The 16,733-nt window shown below is 54.7% G+C and overlaps 6 protein-coding genes across 6 annotated transcripts; 3 read left to right on the top strand and 3 right to left on the bottom strand.

Annotated features, from left to right (window-relative positions):
• Positions 1–356: 356 nt before the first annotated feature.
• GUITHDRAFT_153891 (hypothetical protein) lies at positions 357–1,841 on the bottom strand. The gene is made up of 7 exons (XM_005828161.1): positions 1,790–1,841; positions 1,550–1,729; positions 1,291–1,408; positions 1,179–1,240; positions 904–986; positions 600–687; positions 357–459 (listed from the first exon to the last, which is right to left on the bottom strand). Exons 1-7 carry the CDS (start codon positions 1,826–1,828, stop codon positions 424–426), a joined length of 606 nt encoding a protein of 201 aa, XP_005828218.1. The 5' UTR covers positions 1,829–1,841; the 3' UTR covers positions 357–423.
• A 1,812-nt stretch (positions 1,842–3,653) lies between these two features.
• Positions 3,654–6,119, top strand: GUITHDRAFT_164436 (hypothetical protein; the record flags this gene model as incomplete). The annotated part of the gene is made up of 6 exons (XM_005828160.1): positions 3,654–4,834; positions 4,889–5,024; positions 5,297–5,533; positions 5,766–5,838; positions 5,897–5,916; positions 5,986–6,119. The coding sequence occupies 6 exons, from the start codon at positions 3,654–3,656 to the stop codon at positions 5,989–5,991; spliced, it is 1,653 nt and encodes a 550-aa protein (XP_005828217.1). The 3' UTR covers positions 5,992–6,119.
• Positions 6,120–6,272: 153 nt separating this feature from the next.
• On the bottom strand, positions 6,273–6,940 carry GUITHDRAFT_142155 (hypothetical protein; the record flags this gene model as incomplete). The annotated part of the gene is made up of 3 exons (XM_005828159.1): positions 6,273–6,359; positions 6,406–6,435; positions 6,734–6,940. The coding sequence occupies 3 exons, from the start codon at positions 6,938–6,940 to the stop codon at positions 6,273–6,275; spliced, it is 324 nt and encodes a 107-aa protein (XP_005828216.1).
• Positions 6,941–7,674: 734 nt separating this feature from the next.
• Positions 7,675–9,832, top strand: GUITHDRAFT_142154 (hypothetical protein; the record flags this gene model as incomplete). Its single annotated transcript, XM_005828158.1, has 6 exons — positions 7,675–7,866; positions 8,105–8,608; positions 8,657–8,783; positions 8,983–9,068; positions 9,343–9,501; positions 9,557–9,832. The coding sequence occupies 6 exons, from the start codon at positions 7,675–7,677 to the stop codon at positions 9,830–9,832; spliced, it is 1,344 nt and encodes a 447-aa protein (XP_005828215.1).
• Positions 9,833–10,639: 807 nt separating this feature from the next.
• On the bottom strand, positions 10,640–12,055 carry GUITHDRAFT_112705 (hypothetical protein; the record flags this gene model as incomplete). The annotated part of the gene is made up of 4 exons (XM_005828157.1): positions 10,640–11,006; positions 11,188–11,360; positions 11,678–11,888; positions 11,943–12,055. The coding sequence occupies 4 exons, from the start codon at positions 12,053–12,055 to the stop codon at positions 10,640–10,642; spliced, it is 864 nt and encodes a 287-aa protein (XP_005828214.1).
• A 1,136-nt stretch (positions 12,056–13,191) lies between these two features.
• Positions 13,192–15,617, top strand: GUITHDRAFT_142152 (hypothetical protein; the record flags this gene model as incomplete). The annotated part of the gene is made up of 2 exons (XM_005828156.1): positions 13,192–14,281; positions 14,323–15,617. 2 exons carry the CDS (start codon positions 13,192–13,194, stop codon positions 15,615–15,617), a joined length of 2,385 nt encoding a protein of 794 aa, XP_005828213.1.
• Positions 15,618–16,733: the final 1,116 nt, after the last annotated feature.

The raw sequence follows: 16,733 nt of genomic DNA, 5'->3' as shown, positions 1-16,733 counted from the left end.
ACTCCCACAAGTAAGTGAAAACCAACGGTACCTCATGAAAAGGGACACAGGCGCGGGGGAGGTAGACCATGTGACCACCTGGATTTATCCCCCCCGAACCATTGCGATTTCCGTCGACTTGCTGACCCTTTCCCTTCCAATATAAACCTCCCTCTCCCCGTCTCAGACTCACTCTCCCTCCCTCCTCCCATGTCTTTCCTCCCCTCCATCGATGATGCCGTCGCTGCCCTCTACCCCCTTGACATCTGCCTCCTCCACTCTCCCTCCCCCCTGCTCTGCGCCCCCTGGGCACACCTGAGCGACTACCCCGACCTAGTCCTTCCGTTTGCTTTCTTACACCTCCATGGCGTTTCGGTGCGAGTAGCAAGACGTTTATTTACAATCTCCCTTTGTTTCGATAATAAGAATTGCAACAAGACTTGTCTAGTACCTTCGGAAGCCCACTCTCCCCATCCCTCCCTGTGCTCAACAGTCAGAGAGTGCTCGGATACATCATACCACATAAAGAGAGCCGCTCTCCTTACACAACGACATCGCAGACAAAGACGGTTTGAACCTCACGACCTCCAAGAGTGCACAACATTGCAAAAGGGACTTACCACACCCTTGGGCACAGACTTGTGCTGTGCCTGAGAACCATCCTTGGCGAAATACGATGAGTTCTCTGAGGACACGTACTTGGAAATCCTGACAAGGCATACGTCACAAAGATCTCTGAAGCATACGTCGCAAGGAGGAAGAAGAAAGGAGGAAGATGGAGGAAGAGAGGAGGAAGAGAGGAGGAAGGAGGAGGAAGAAGGAGGAAGAAGGAGGAAGAAGTAGGAAGGAAGGATGAAGAAGGAGGAAGAGAGGAGGAAGAAAGCCTGGCGAGAGCGCAACAGGCTCTGAAAGATCAGCACTCACCTTCCGATCAAGCATAGTACAAGCACAACAGCAACTGCAACCATCCCGAACGCATACGGGAGCATCGAGATGAGTCGTGAGACCTGGAGCCCAGCGTTGCACAGTCAGAGAAATACACGCCATTTCTGGTATGAAGCAGGAAGGGGGAAGAACTATGCTTCTGCTCTGAATGGTAAAGGGCCGCAAGAAGGGTTCAATGCGAGATCCATAAGGGCACGGCAGGCTCTAAGAGACAGGAGGAGGAGCGAAGTTATCAGAAAGGCAAGTATCGGCACCTCATCCACGGGCTGTCGTTTTGCCGTCGCTCCATCACCCGAGATCTGGTCAGCCCCGTCCCCTGCCAGCAAGCTCCTCAGCCCTCAACGCCGCGGGAGTAGCTTCTCGCACCGATCTGGCTGTCCCGCATGGTAGTCATCCTCTGCCTGTGGCTGGTCTTGCGAGCCAGCGTGTCTGAGAAACTGCTCGCTCCCTGTATGGCTGACTTGGGGATATCAACTGCCACTGCCTGCAGGTACGCAAATACGATCACAATCTGTCTCAGGACGAATAATATACCAGATAACAGTATCCCTTCATCCCAACCTCCCACCCTCCTTCCCTCCCGATCCCCTCTGCTCCAACGTTTCCTCTACTGCCTGCTTCTCACCTTGCCGCTCAGCCTTGCTCTCTGTGTTGCATCTGCGACAACATGAGCTGGCATTCTGAGTCCTTCTGGCACTGACGTTGCACCTTCCGGAATACTGGCTCCGTGAGGAACAGCAACTAATTTCCCACCTGATGGTTCCTCTTGCAACACTGGGAGGCTGAAGGAGACTGCCATGTTCCCCTGTTCGCTTGAACATTAGCGGCAGTACATCATCATGCGGGACATCGCAAGAGTGCATACCAGGGCAACCAGCAAGAGCAATCTCGTGGCAATAGGCATCTTGTACGGCCTGCCCCTTGAACTCAGTTTGTGTGTACTTGGATCGAGAACACAAGTGATGGGTTCAGTTCGCTCAGGATTCTCAGCACTTTGCCTCATGTTGAAAGTTTTGAGATCTTCTACAACAACGGAATTGCTGTTCCTATGTCCAAAGTCTCGAATTCCTTCATAAAACAATTAACTGACAAATGTCCTCCTCCTGCTCCTTCTCCTGCTCCTGCTCTTGCTCTTGATCCTGCTCCTGATCCAGCTTCCAGCTTCCAGCTTCCTGCTTCCTGCCTCCTGCTTCCTGCTTCCTGCTTCCTGCTTCCTGCTCCTGCTACCGCTCCTCCTGGTTTCCCTTCCGCTACTCCTCAGTTCGTCCTGCATGGAATCTTGATGCCTGCGTGGCGATTGGGTTGCACCCCTACCCTCTACCGCATTACCCCCACCCACCTACCAGAGCCATCCACCCCACCTATCCTGGTTTACCCAATGCATTGGGCCAGAGTTCCCCAAGAGCGGGTAATATTTCCCGAGTAAAGTACCGGTTGTTTGAACTTTTGAAGCACCCCTACCCTCATTTTCAGACAATCGCATTGAAAATACTACCCCTACCCCTCGACAATATTCTAACTTTGGAACTTTGGAAATGGAACTTCTCATGATTGTGTTATCGTGGAGCTAAAGGTCCAAACTTTCAAAAAGTAAACTTATATATGAATTGTTTACTTGTACCACGAAAAGCAACAATGATTATTAACATAAGTTGATTGTACGAATGGTTTCAGGCGCATTCCATATGCGGCACAATTTTATTATAATTTATAGATATTAAATTTTAAAGGACCAGCCCATTGCTTTGATATGGGTCCATATCAGAGCCATATCAGCCCATATCAAAGCCACATCATCAGTGAAGCTGGACTGGTCCCCCCCACCCCCATATCTCCTTTCAGTACCCCTACTTTTTGGCAGAGATCTTTCACCGTCGGAAGGATCCGACCAAAAACATTCTATTATTAAAAAATTAATTATTGTGTGCTATAACTCACCTGGTGGTACAAATGCTCAAGAAAACTGTAGAAGTGTTTTACAATGGTGGTCGGCATATAAATGAAACGACTCTCATCAAATTCAATTGCCGCAACCACATAAAGGTCAATATCCAGAGTATCGGATACAATAAATGTTCAATATTCTATTGCTCACTTCCCGATTTTTTAAAATATTTCTTTTATCTGCTTTTTACGACACAGCTCGATCAGTTTCATGGCTGGCGGGTCGGCTGTGGCGAATGCATGGCAGGAGCCGCCAGGACACCATGAGGTGAGATGGAGGGAGCGAAATATGGCGAGGAGAAGTTGTGAACATCGTATCATATGTGTGATCATAGAGCTGAAAGTCTGTATGGTGAGGTTATCTTGTGAGAAACAGGATCAGGACGAAAGATTGTTGGGTCGATGAGTTCAAAATTCAGAGCTGGCAAACAACAAGCAGCATATTGGAGAACCTGTCGATTGTTGTATTGCATTTTAATTGAGGAGATCACATGATCATTCTCTTACAGGCTTCGAAGGACTTGAATAATAGAATAGTTGCTGAATCTTAGTTTGGGGGAGGTTGAAGAACGATAAAGGATTAGGTCAAAAATGATGTGAGCTAGAAATCTCACCTCACTTGAGCATGTGCCCGTAAGCTTTGTAGCCTCGTTGCTGACAATTTCTCACAGATGCTCAGAGGAGAACCAAGCGCTCGGAGGAAGTGAAAATTCCTTACCTTTCTGAAACATTGGGAACACGATGGGAAGATGATGATGAAAAACACATGATTTGAAGAAGATCACATGGATAGGATGATCGAGAAGCGTTATAGACCCTGCTTGCTTCGCCATGGGCTTATACCGCTGCTCTTCATATTGCAAGTTTGTGATGCCATGAAAGGCCAGCTGTCCGTAACCACGAACCAACAATTCTTGTCTTTTGATCAATTTTGTTTCGAAGACGGATCTCTGCAGATAGATGTGCAGGCCCGTTGCGAAACCTGCTCAAGTGTCAACCTGCTCATCTGCTCTGAGTCACAATATTACAGCATCTACACTGCGAGTGATCTATGCTCGTTGCCTGCAAGCTCACTCTGTGAGCGAGCGATTCCTTCGGTAGATGGACAGATCACAGCTCGGGCCAAGCATGTGAATGGCAAGAAAGTGTTTGCGATGCTCATGTGCTCCAACACCAACAAGCAGACAACTGCGGGCGTGTTGATACAATATGAATACTTGAATAGCTTCGGGCAGCTGAGTTGTGAGTACAGAAACTACTCACAAGTGTACCTCTTTCTCACTGGCGTTTGGGTGTTCACGTCGGCTCTCTGGGTGCTGACGTGGGTCGTGCGACGAGACATCAACGTAATGCTGCAGAAGATGCTGACGTGCGTGCCGATGGTTCAGGCCGTGAACATGGCAATCACCCACAAATTCTGGGAGGATGTCAGAGTGACCGGGCAAGTTATTCCATGGCTGAACGTCATTCGATACATCTCGAGCTCAATCTACAGAGGGGTCCTCTTTACTGCTCTCCTCGTGCTGGCCAAGGGGCTGATGGTGGTGAGGTGGGAAACTAACATTACGGAGCTCAGGACTATCCTCTTCTCACTCTGCTGGCTAGCGATCGCGACCTTTACCTATGATCTCTTCCAAGGGCTCTTCCTCTTCATGTGGGTGTTCATCTTCATCATCGTGCTCAGGATAATCTTCGCTTCCATCGCTCTCAACTACCAAGCTCTCATCGGGCGGCTGATGCACCTTGACAGCGAGAACAGGAGGGACACTGAGTACAACATCCTGAAGGAGCTTGTCAGAGTCTACGCCTTCTTCCGCACCAGCATCGTCACTTACTTGTTCGTCCAAGTCCTCCTCCAGATCATCCAGACTTTCATGCTCTCCTACGACATGCAGTTCGTCTACCCCGCTTCTGCGGAGGCAGCGGATTGGGTTCTTATCTTTGCGGTCGGCTGGATCTTCAGAAGGTGAGCTGATCGTTGAGCTGGTGGTGTACTCTTTTCGCTCATGCCTGGTTGCAGCCGGACTGTGTCGGTGGTCAACCATGACCAGCCTGAGGAGGACCAGCAGCCGGAGAAGAAAGTTGCACTTGTTGTGCTGCCTCACGAGAATGTCACGAAGGACGACATGCTTGAGTGCATCGCGATTGCTGTGCCGGTCCGTTCCCTCCTCCTCCTCCTCCTCCTCCTCCTCCCTCTAACACTCCCTTATTGTTCCTGTCTCAATGCTTCCTCTTGCATCCTCTCTCCTGTGCTCCTTGTTGTTCCCATAGAAGTGCTCTCGAGCTTGTCCCACTCCCACTCCCCCGTCCTCTTCCTCCTTGTCTACCTCTGGGTTCGTCCATCCCATCCTATCTTGCTCCACCACTTCCTTCTTCACACCCTCCGCTCTGAATCCCTGCTGTTCCACCCGTTGATGGCCACGAGCAGGCTCGGCGAGTCTCCCGCAATCGAAGGTCCTCCGATCACGTGCAGGAGGGTGCCGAGGGAGGGCAGCAAGAGGAGCACAGCCAAGTCCTCGAATTTCATCCCGCAGAAGCCGGGGAAGGGACGGAGGATCCGCAGGGAGGCGTAGGGGAAGGTCAAGAGGTCAGGGGATACGGGACGAATCGGATACGGAGGCTCTCCACGGCTGTTGGAGTGCAGCTGGACTACATTGTGCAGCCGGTCTGATCGATGTGGAGGGTGTGCGGGGAGTTGCTGTGTGCTGTGCTGACGTGGCTGTCCCCGATGGGATCAGCTACAGTCATACTCGCCTGTCTCCTTCGTCCTCCTTCCTCGCTTCTCCTGCTCTTGAACCTCCTCTCCCCCCCCCCCCCCCTGCAAGCTCTTGCCTGCGTCGCCTGTTGTCAACGAGTGTCGTTGCAGCGCCGCCGGGATCTAACGCGTCCCCTCGCAGGTGGTACCGGACCGGGAGCCGGACCAGACTGCTACGCACGAGATCACTCTGAGGATAGACGATGGAAGTGAAGGTGACTTTTGCTGGCCCTGCCTGTTGGAACGTGGACTGACATCAATCTTGTGCAACAGTGGAAGTGCAGGGATATTACGTGAGTCTTGTCTCCCTCCCTTCTAACCTTGCTGTCTCTGTTCCACTGACACCTGTTGTTGTTCTGCAGTATTGATCGAAGGAAAAATATCTGAATATGTACGATAGCGAGCGCAAAGGACACTGACTCAAATTATGCTTGATTGCTAACTTAACGGGAAGCCCTTCGGTTTCTTGATTCGATGATTGAATAACTGTACAAGTACCGTGTTCCACCACCAAAAATCCTTCCTGTTCCCTTCCCACCAACCTCGATCACCACCATCGCCACCATTTTTTGTCCTCCTCCTCCTCCTCCTCCTGCACATCGCCTCGCATCATTGTATGTTGTTTTACTTGTACATTTACAGATAGATATCATTTCTGGACTTGCTCTTTGGGCTTCGCTGATGGCAAGCAAGGAACAATCTGTACATTATCAAACCCATTGAAGTTGTACATTTCCTGCATGACAGTGTCAGTGGCTGGAACAGCAAACTCAACATCTCACATAGAGCGTGCATTTCTTGGCATTCATCGCCTGCAGAGGAAGGGGAAGTCAGTGTATGCGCACAGCCCATCTCGTCATGAGATGATAGGGGGGAAGGAAGGAGAAGGAGGAGGAGGAGGAGGGGCGGGGGGCGGGGGAGGAGGGGGAGGAAGACGAGGAGGAGGAGGAGGAGGAGGAGGACAGGGAGGAGGGGGAGAAGGAGGAAGGGGAGCGAACGAGAGAGAAGAGGCTCGAAGAGATTTCGGCATATCCACATGCCCAGAGCAAGAAACACACAGCGACACGGCACAGGACAAGAGGAGGCGCAAAGTTGGACACGTCCACGTACTTGCATCGCAGTCTGCCTCTGGTTCTGATGATCTCTCGTTCTCTTTGCGTCCTGCATCTGAGCTGCTAGCGCTGCTACCGTCACGGCGTTCCCCGAAGCAGGAGGAGCTGCTCCCGACGCAGGCCTCTTGGCTTGTATCTGCCCCACGCTGTTGCTTCGTTCCAGGGGAGAAGGAGGGGGGGGACGTTTCCCTGCTTCGCCTGACATCCTGCATCTTCAGGTCAGGAATGTCTCGACGAGCTACCCCCTCTCCTTCTCTCACGCTACACCTCATCTGGTCACGATTCAACCAGGCTCCCTCCTCCACTCTCTCCTTCACCCTTCATCCCCTCCGCCAGGCTGGGCCCTCACGCTACTTCACCACTGTCGATTGCAATCAGCTTCCTCTTATCACACCTTACATCTTCTTCTCTTATCTTCATCATCCTCTCCTGCCCCTTCCTCCCCTGCCCTCCTCTACCATGATCCTTCAATCGCTTCTCAACAGAATTCCTCTCAGTCTGCTCTCGTGCTCATCATTGAACCATGTCCTACGTTGTCCTGTGATCATGGCATGTCTACTTCCACCATGAGCTACATCTCCTGCACCTCCTTCTCCCTCTTCGGCTCCTTGCGCTCCCCTCCCTCCCTCCTCTCCTGCATCGTCGAAACTTTTCCTATCACCCCACCCCCGCCATTCACTACCCACCCCATACTCAATCGTGTTTTCATATGGTACATGACCACCAATTTACCAAGTACCACCCACCCATTTCTCTACTAACCCCAACTATTGGTGTCATCCAGGTCCTGATCCGATTCCATGCTCCAGCACGACGCAAGGGCAAGTGCTGGAGCAGGAGGAGCAGGAGGACACGGCAGAAGGAGAGGACGAGGACGAGGACGAGGACGAGGACGAAGAATATGGCGCTTGCTAGGGTTCGGCAAGAATGATGTGAGCGATGGGATGGCGAAACCTTGTCCTCCTGACCATGGCTCTGCACCAGGAGGGGCAGCTCCTTCACGTTTCCCCCGACGCCCATGGCAGCGAGCATACAAGGCCGACGGACTTGACCTCTCTCTTGCAGAACAAGATGCCTGCTGAGCTCGTCTGCGGTCGCAACTTCACCATGATCAGGACTGAGGACGGCCAGGTCCTGTTACCCCATACGCCCTATCCTTCCCCCCGGAATTGGGAGTCGAATTCCTCCTCCTCCTCCTCCTCCTCCTCCTCCTCCTCGTCTTCATCATCAACACCACCACCATTATCTCCTCCTCCTCCTCCTCCTCCTCCTCCTCCTCCTCTACCACCACCACCACCACCACCTCGTCTTCTCGTCTCTCCTCTCGTCTTCTTCCTAACCCGCACACAAATCGCTCATGAACTCGCAGGTGTTGGGCTGCGGAGAGAACCATTGCGGCCAGCTCGGCATCGGGACATCCAACACGATCGAGGACCGCCCCGACGCGTTCGGAGCTAACACAGGATGCGGAGACAGGAGGGAAAGACCGGCCTTGGTCTCCCTCCTGCTCAACAGAACTGTCCTACAGATTGCCTGCGGCGACTTCCACACGCTCCTGCTGGTGCAGGAGCAGAGCACAGCGGTGTTTGCGTGCGGGAGCAACCTCGATGGCGAGCTGGGGCTGGGAGGAGGAGAGCTGGGATACAGGAGGACGTGCAGGCATCAGACGGAGCCAGCAGCGATCAGGAGCCTGGCAGGGAAGGGAGCCGTGAGGGTGAGCTGTGGTGGGAGCTCAAGCTTTGCGGTGACAGAGGAGCGGGTGGTGTTCTCCTGGGGGAGGAACGACTTCGGCCAGCTCGGGCTGGGGCATCAGCAGAATGTCAGCTCGCCGCATGTCATGCCGTGGCTGCCCAAGGGGGAGGAGTGCGAGGAGGTGAGGGGAGGACCGCTGCTCTCTTTCTTCCTCTGCTCGTCGGGGAAGGTTTTCGTGGTGGGAAAGAATGCTGGGGGCCTGCTGGGGACGGGGATCAGAGGAGGCCCCCCTGCCTGGCCTGTCCCGCAGCTCGTGGAGCCCCTGCTGGACAAGCATGTGACAGACATCCAGTGCGGTGAGAGGAGGGAGGAGGTTGAAGGTTGGGGGGGGTGGAGAGGAGGAGGAATGGGCAGAAGTTTGCAATCGTGGGGAGGGTTGCGAGGACCAGAGGAAGGGGAGGGAGGAGGTTGGAGGACCAAGAAGCGGTGGGGGGGGAGGAAGAGCAGGAGGGGTGAAGGGGGAGGGGGAAATAGAAGGAACTGAGATAAGAGCAGGAGTATGCCACAGTGTCGCGATAGGGAGGAGCGAGAAGACGGGGAGAAGATGCTTGTTTGCGTGGGGATGCAACTCTCATGGGCAGGTAAGGTTGTGCTGGTAGCAGCAGGAGCGAGATCAGGAGCAGGAGCAGGAGCAGGAGCAGGAGCAGGAGCAGGAGTACTGGATAGGGATGATAACGAGAGATTGAGACAGAACAGGAGGAGCATTGTAGATTCAACTTCCATAGCAGCAAACCAAATGAGAAAGAGGCTGCAAACTCTGTTTCTCTCCCGAATCTGACTGTCTCATCCTCCCTTCCCCATTTTCTCTCTCCGTTGTTCGACCTTCCTCTTCCTTCTCCTGCTCTCCCCTTGCAGCTGGGAATGCCCGACGTGGCGATCGGGGAGGAGGTGTACCGAGCGAGGGAGGTAGAGGGCATGCGCAGGGAGCAGGAGCAGGAGCAGGAGCAGGAGCAGGAAATCGTTTCCTTTGCCTGCGGGGACCACCACACCATCGCTATCACATCCAGCGGGAAGGTGAGAAAGAAATTCCAGCTCTGCCCCAGCTGAGTCTTACCCACCACCGGTCCAGGTGCTGGCGTGGGGTGACAACCGGTACGGTCAGCTGGGGTTGGACTCGTCGACTTCTCACAAGCTGGGGGACACGGTGGTGACTAGTTATGACCCCGTGCTGCACCCGAGGGAGCTGGAAAGTGCCTGGGAGGAGGAGGAGGAAGAGGGTGGAGAGGAGGAGGAGGAGGAGGATGGCGAGGAGGAGGAGGACGCTGGCAGGAAGGAGGAGCGGCGGGTCGAGTTGCGTGTGTGGGCCGGGGGGGCTCACTCATTGGTCCTCATAAGGCGAAACTGAAACGCTCGAGGAATTCCCTCCCTCCTCCCTCCTCCCTTCTCCCTTCTCCCTCCTCCCTCCTCCCTCCTCCCTTCTCCCTCCTACTTGCTCCCTCCTCTTCTTCTCTCCTCTCCTTCTGTTCCTCCCTCTTCCTCCTCCCACTTCCACTTTACCAATCTCCTCCCACCTGTTTTCTTCCTCCACATCATTCCTTCCACTTCCTTTCCTCCCTCCTCCTCCTTCCTCCTTAATTGTTTCTTCTTCCTCCCTCCTCCCCTCCCCCCTCCCTGAGTCTTCTTCTTTCTCCTCTTCTCTCCTCCCACTTCATGTACATTTTCAGTATTCAACGATTGTCATCAAGTCCCTTGTATTATACACAATGTCTCAACAAGCATTACACTCAGCTCGGTGCATCCGCGCTGTTAAAACTCCCGCCCGCTCCTCCTCCTCACCGTCACTGTCCTCCCTCGCTCCCGCTCCTCCCCTCCAACTTCTCCCTTGGCTCCTCTTCCCCTTCCTTCCTCCTCTCGAACCTTGACAGGCAGGTCCTAAGATCCTTCTTCCTGAACTCTGCCATCGTCATCTTATCCCTCATGGAGACAAAAGTTCTCGTCTTCTCGCTCTCCTCATACTCCTCGTGCGCTTCGTAACTTCGAACATGTCATTCCCCTCCTCCTCCTCCTCCTCCTCCTCCTCCTCCCCCTCCTCCCTCACCTTCCAGCAGCAGCCGACTCATCCTCCTCCTCCTCTCCTCCGAGGGGATGTAGCTCATACCCTTTCTCGGAGAGGAAACGTACAACTTCCTCCTTCCCACACGTTAAAACAGTCTCAGCACCAGCGCTCCCTCACCGTCCTCGTCCTCTGCTGCTCCAGGAGCCTTGGGAAGAGCTCGACGAGCAGGTAGCAGGGAGCGGACGGGGAGAGCAGAGTAGAACGCATGCCTGCCAGCGACTGCAGCTCGTAGCCTTCAACGTCAAACTTGGCGACAAGCAACCTCTGCGAGATGTCTTGGTCCTGACGGAGAACCTGGTCCAGAGTTGTTGACTGGTGGAACTCGCAGTCATTCAAGGAGTGTCGCTGGTGGTGATAGTCCTCGAGGACGCTGGCTGGAGCTTCTGAGCTGCTCCTGGAGAGGATGCGGGATACAACATGTCCGATCTGATCGACAAACGACACACCGTGAGGTTTCTGCTCCCTGGGAGATATATGTCAGAAGAGAACAGCATGATATGAATGAGAAGTTATGAATGAGAAACGACACGGTATGAAAGCGGTAGTAAGACACATCACCTCACAACGAACACTAAAATCAGCGCCACACAACAGTCACTACAAATCTCAAGGAATCGCAGGCAACAAGAAAGAAAGAAACCCACATGTCATGGTGGAGATGCTGAGGTCGGACGAAGCTGTGGCCTTTGTTGATGTCTGAAACATGCATACACTTCCTCGCATCGCTCTCGTTGCCCGCGATCAGCTTGTGGAGTCTGATGTTGTTCAGCGAGTTTGCGATGATGCTCTTGTTGAAGAGCAGGCAGTTCTGATCCACCTGAGAGCGTAACGATGAGCAGGAGGCGGAGTTGGACCGAGGAGGACGACAGAGCAAGGAGGGAAGAGAGGAGGATCACCACAAGTCACCGGACACGAGGACAACAGAACCTCTTTCTCCCTCCCCTGCCCCTTCGTCTAGTCTAGTCTTCTACACCTCCTTGCTTGCCCTGCCTGTCCATCCTCTCCCCCTTCCCCCTGTCTCCTCTCTCCTTTCTTTCACCCCCCTCCTCCTCCTCCTCCCTCTCGCTCCTCCTCCTCCTCCCCTTCTCCCTCTGTCTGCACGCTCCTCCTCCCCTCCTCTATCACTAAACTCACAGGTTCGACTGCTATGACATCATGACCCGCTGCCGCTGCCGCCAGCGAGTGGAACCCGATGTTGGCTCCTACGTCCAAAAGAGCCCCGTCCCTGTACCGCCCCAGCAGCTGCTGCATACGGCGATGCACATCGTCCTCCCAGATGCCCTCTCGCTGCAGGGAGAGAGAGATGTAGCGATCCTCGCTGGAGGGATGAACGAAGATGTCGAACCTGAAAGACGAACATCAGCTGCTGCATCGAACGTCCAGCCTTCCTGCAAGTTACCTTGGAGTGGTGGCAGTTTCTACGACCTCTCTCTCCTTCAGGGTCACGGGAGGAAGAGGAGGAGGAGCAAACGGACCCAGCTGAAAGGTGGAAACGAGCAGGACGAGGAGCATGTAGACGATGCTCCCGTAGAAGATGAGGCACTGGCAGCTCCAATCCACTCGCACGCCTTCTTCAACCCCCTTCCTTCCTGATCTTCCACGCAGTCTCCCTTCCTTCTTCCGCCTTCCTCTCCCTTCTCCTCTCCCTTCTCCTCTCCCTTCTCCTCTCCCTTCTCCTCTCCCTTCTCCTCTCCTCCTCCCTCACCCCTCTCCTCCATCCCTTCCCTCCTCCGCCCTCCCATCACCTGCCAGGCCCTGCCCCGACATTCTGCACTTGACCACAAGCCTGCCTCATCAAATATATCCGATCAAATATATCTGACAGCCAGCCCGCCTCGTTTGAATTTACTAGCAAATGATTTAGGCATTGCTATGATTGTGATTGATATTCTGTAGTCTATCACTACTGCCTTGTTCTTTCAGGCCCTGGGCCGGCCCAGTCCGAAGGTCAGCGGGTGCCATGGAAACTCAAACTTGTATTTCCCAGCAACCAGTCGCTGAGAACTCGTCCTACCTCCTCGTACCTCCTCCCCTCCTACCTCCTCCCCTCCTACCTCCTCCTCCTCCTACCTCCTCCTCTCCTCCTACCTTCGCCTCTTCTCCTTTCTGCTTCTCTTCTCCTACCTTCTCCTCTTCTCCTACCTTCTCCTCTCTTCCTACCTTCTCCTCTTCTCCTACCTTCTCCTCTCCTCTTACCTTCGCCTCTTCTCCTACCTTCTCCTCTCCTCTTACCTTCGCCTCTTCTCCTTTCTGCTTCTCTTCTCCTACCTTCTCCTCCTCTCCTCTTACCTTCGCCTCTTCTCCTTTCTGCTTCTCTTCTCCTACCTTCTCCTCCTCTCCTTTCTTCTCTTCTCATCCTTTCTCTTCTTTTCCTCCTCTGCTCCTCTCCTACCTCGTGAGCGTGTATTTCCATCTCCTCTCTTCCTTACTTTCCATCTCTTCGCCCGCCACATTTCATCTCTCCTCTTATCTTCTATTTTCTCCCTACTATCTTCTTCCTCCTCTCGTCCCCCTGCCTGCTCTCCCTCTCTTCCACTTCCTCTGCGTAGATCCCTAAAATCTACGACAAGAACAACAATCTACTCCCATCCTCCTCGTTTTTATCCTCGCCTTTCCCCGCACTTTCAACATCTCTGCAAGGAGCAAGCATGTCCTATCAAACGGATCGCGGGATGGTGATGCAGGACACGCGCTCGGCAGAAGACAGCACGTCCAGGACATCCTTCACTGATGTCTCCCACATGTCAACTGACATGTTGCAGCAGCAGCTCACCCATCATGTCATTCTGCGCATGCACGAACGAGACATCAACTTCGACCTCATCCGGGAGACTGTCCGCCGAGGGTGGCGGCGAGACTTCGCAGCTGCGGTCCTGTACGTCTCAGATCACATCACTGTCGTCACGAGCGGCAAGCGGCTCATCACTGCATGGCGCAACGAGCTGACGAGCTTCTGGCCTCTCCTACGAGCTGCCGATGGAGCTGACGGGCTTACAGCCGACACGGCCTACGCGTTCGTGCAGGACAAGGACAAGATCATGTTTGCTGGCGTTCTGGACATCTCAGGCGATGGAGCAGAGATAGGGTTCGGCCTGCACAGACTTGGAGCGTCGCATGAGGAGAGCTACTTCGACGCCATGGTCGTCGGGCTTGAGCGGCAGGCGCCTCCCAGAGCTCGGAGGGAGAGGCTGAGACTGGAGAGAATCGTGGAGCGAGGGCAGCGCGATGACCAAGTCTTCAAGGAGGAGCGTTGGCGAGACATGGACGACCAGTTGCTCCACAGGCTGGCAGACGAAATGTCTCATGCAAGCACCAACGACCATCATGAACGACCGGGAAGGGGAGTCAAACTGTCGGTGGGAGGCATCGTGGGCCCCGACGTGATGATACAGAGAAGACTTTGTTCAGATGAGGCAGATGCTCGTTCATGGGTCAAGTTCGGAAAGGGGGAAGACTTTCCCCTCCCGCACGCTGGGTTCGGTCGACTGGTGGAGCTGATGCAAGTAACAGTCTCCTGCCTGCCGGAGGTCGCCGGGCGCTGGACGTACAGGGACGCAAAGTACGAAGGCAAGTCGTCGAGCTACAAGTACACCATCCTACCTCTCAACAAGTTACAGCAGGGCAACAACATCTCCTTCCATGTCGTCTGCCTCCACTCCGACGACGACGACGACAACGAGCAAGCCGTGTACAGGCGGATCGGAGTCGGACGAGGATCCTTGCGGCTTGACTCGACGGGTCAGCCTACAGATCTTGTGCTCCGCCTGATGATGGGCAAGGTCGCGCACGAGCATGGGACGCCGATCGATCGCCCCAAGAAGGAGATGTGGAGAGGAGACGTCAGGCGCCTCCAAGGTACCACCGACACCGAGCTCGTCAAAGATCCTGCGCCCGAAAGGAGGGCAGACGACTTGACTGCCCCGACTCGGACCCCGAGGACTTCGAGCGCATGATGGAGGCGTTTGTACCGTTGCAGCCGGGCTGGGAGGAGGCGATACAGTGCGGCGAGATCGATCGGATCGAGCAGCTGCTCCGAGAGGACTCGAGCCTCCTCCGCCAGCCCTTGCGAGTAGACAAGATCCTCAACTCGCCGCGTCTTAACAGCAGGAACGGGTTCCCTGTCCTCCCTGTCGTCGCCGCGGCTCTGTACCGCAGGTTTGACGTGGTAGAGGCCCTTCTCCCCCACTACCGAGCGGCAGGGATAGAGCTGGACGCGTTCGTGCTGGCGGTCTTGTCCGGCAGCGAGGCAGCTCGGGAGCAGCTGGGGGAGAGGGCCCGTAGGCATCCTCGCTTACTCACTGAAAGATGTCCGGAGAGCGCCTTCATCGGGGGCCGGCGAGGCCCGCATCCCCTCTCAGCTGCTCGACCGGACGAAGACCTCAGGCTCGTCGGCTGCCGCCTGATCGAGATCGCCGCGAAGTTTCTGCTGACGGACACAGTCCAGCTGCTTCTCAGCTTGGGCTCAGCTCACACGCCAGTCTCTGCCCTGCAGGCCGGAGACGTGGAAGAGGTGCGGAGGTTCCTGAGGACAGCAAGAGGGCCGAGCCCTGTTAACGATCACTTCGATGGGAGGAGGAACGCAGCGATGGCAAACATCGACAGCATGACGCCGCTGCTTTATGCCGTGTACAGGAGCGACGTCGCGATGGTTCGCATGCTGATCGAGGAGGGAGCGGACATCTTCGTGCGACGAGGAGGGCAGCAGTCGACCAGCATCAACTACGCTCAGATCTATGATCGCGACGTGCAGCAAGGCTTCCCCGTGCTGCGGCTGCTGCTGGAGGAGTACAGGAGGAGGAGGAGGGAGGGCACCTGCCCTCCTGACTGGCTGAACCTGAAGGAGAAGTGCGAGAAATGGCAGCACAACACCCTCCCCGAGGCCCAGGCGCTTCTCATCGAGTACGACCTGGACGACGAGGAGGCTGCAGGGCTTCAGATCTGCGAGGAATGGCAGTACAACACCCCCCCCGAGGCCCAGTATATTCTCATCGAGTACGACTTCGACGACGGGGAGGACTCCGACGAGGAGGTGGAGGAAGCGGCTGCAGGGCTTCAGAACATCTCAGTAGAGTGAGGAGGAGGCGACAGGGGGCATAGACTCAGTCGGACACCTCCCGCAGTGAGTAGCAGCCGCCGCGCGCAGGGCCGCGCTTGTTGAAACCAGCAAGTAAACTTTAATGAGCAAGTCCACCGTGACGGATGCTAAGTTTCTAAGTTTGATTCAAGGAAGGCAGCTCAGCCGCTCCCGAGTCTTAATCGTTAAGCTCCTGGCCCGCCCGGCCAGCGCCCCGGCCGCCCGCCGCCCGGGCCAACTTGCTCGAACAGTGACCCGCGGTGACTCGGAATTGATTCAAAGGCCTCCTCGTCCTGCCATGATTGATCAAAAGATTTGTTAAACTTCAGTCTCAGGCCATCGGCAAGGACTCGGACCCGGCGGCCCGGCGGCCCGGGAATTTTCTTTTTCAAGTTTTCTCGGGAAGTTTGCTGTAAAACAGAAGGGAAGGAAAGTATGAGGGGAAAGAAGGGGGCGAGATAGCACAGGGGGGGTGGGGTGTTTAAATGTAGGGTGGTGATTCGGGGTATATCTCCGGAGGTTCACAGTTGGTAGGGTGGTTGGGTCATGCTGTCCATAGCAGGGGTACTGTTGACACAAATGGGAATGAGATTTGTGGTGGGGTGGGGGTACAAAGTATTGTCATAATAATGGGGTACTTTTCATTATTGAGGTGGGTAGTCCCAGAAGTTCATAGGGTACTTGAAAGTGGGGTGGAGGGTTTTTTGGGAGATGTGGGGGTAGGGCTGTCCATGGAGTGAACGGGCTGGATGCCAAGACTGATTAGGGGGTGGGGTGTAGTGAAAAGTAGGGGTAGTGAGTTGTAAAAAGAGTCCCTCTAGGGTAAAACAAGACCTGGGGGTATTGTCATCTCAGATAATCAGGGTGGGGTGAAAGGTACAAAGGACCCGATCGATCAGAGGCGGTGGGGGTACTAAATTTGGGGGTGTAATTGCCAAGGGAGGTCAAAACTGTGTCTATCAGAGGGTACGACGCTATGTTTTTTGTGGTAATTGAGTAGGTGGGGTATCTTAATAAGGGGTTAGGGGTCTTTTGGCTGGGGTTGGGGGTGTCAGGGATAAGGGCGAATAGGGAGATCCATGGGCAGGGGGAGCGCTATCGTGGATGCCGATGCCG

The sequence above is a fragment of the Guillardia theta genome, assembly GCF_000315625.1.
Source record: "Guillardia theta CCMP2712 unplaced genomic scaffold GUITHscaffold_61, whole genome shotgun sequence".
Classification (NCBI taxonomy): Eukaryota; class Cryptophyceae; order Pyrenomonadales; family Geminigeraceae; genus Guillardia; species Guillardia theta.
This window is presented reverse-complemented; position numbering and strand designations above follow the sequence as displayed.

Coding starts and splice junctions, on each gene's coding strand:
- GUITHDRAFT_153891 (XM_005828161.1), bottom strand. CDS start 1,828: ATGCCTATTGCCACGAGATTGCTCTTGCTGGTTGCCCTG. Junction 987..1,178: donor AACGACAGCCCGTGGATGAG/GTGCCGATACTT, acceptor GCTGGGCTCCAG/GTCTCACGACTCATCTCGAT. Junction 460..599: donor AGTCTGTGCCCAAGGGTGTG/GTAAGTCCCTTT, acceptor TGTTGAGCACAG/GGAGGGATGGGGAGAGTGGG.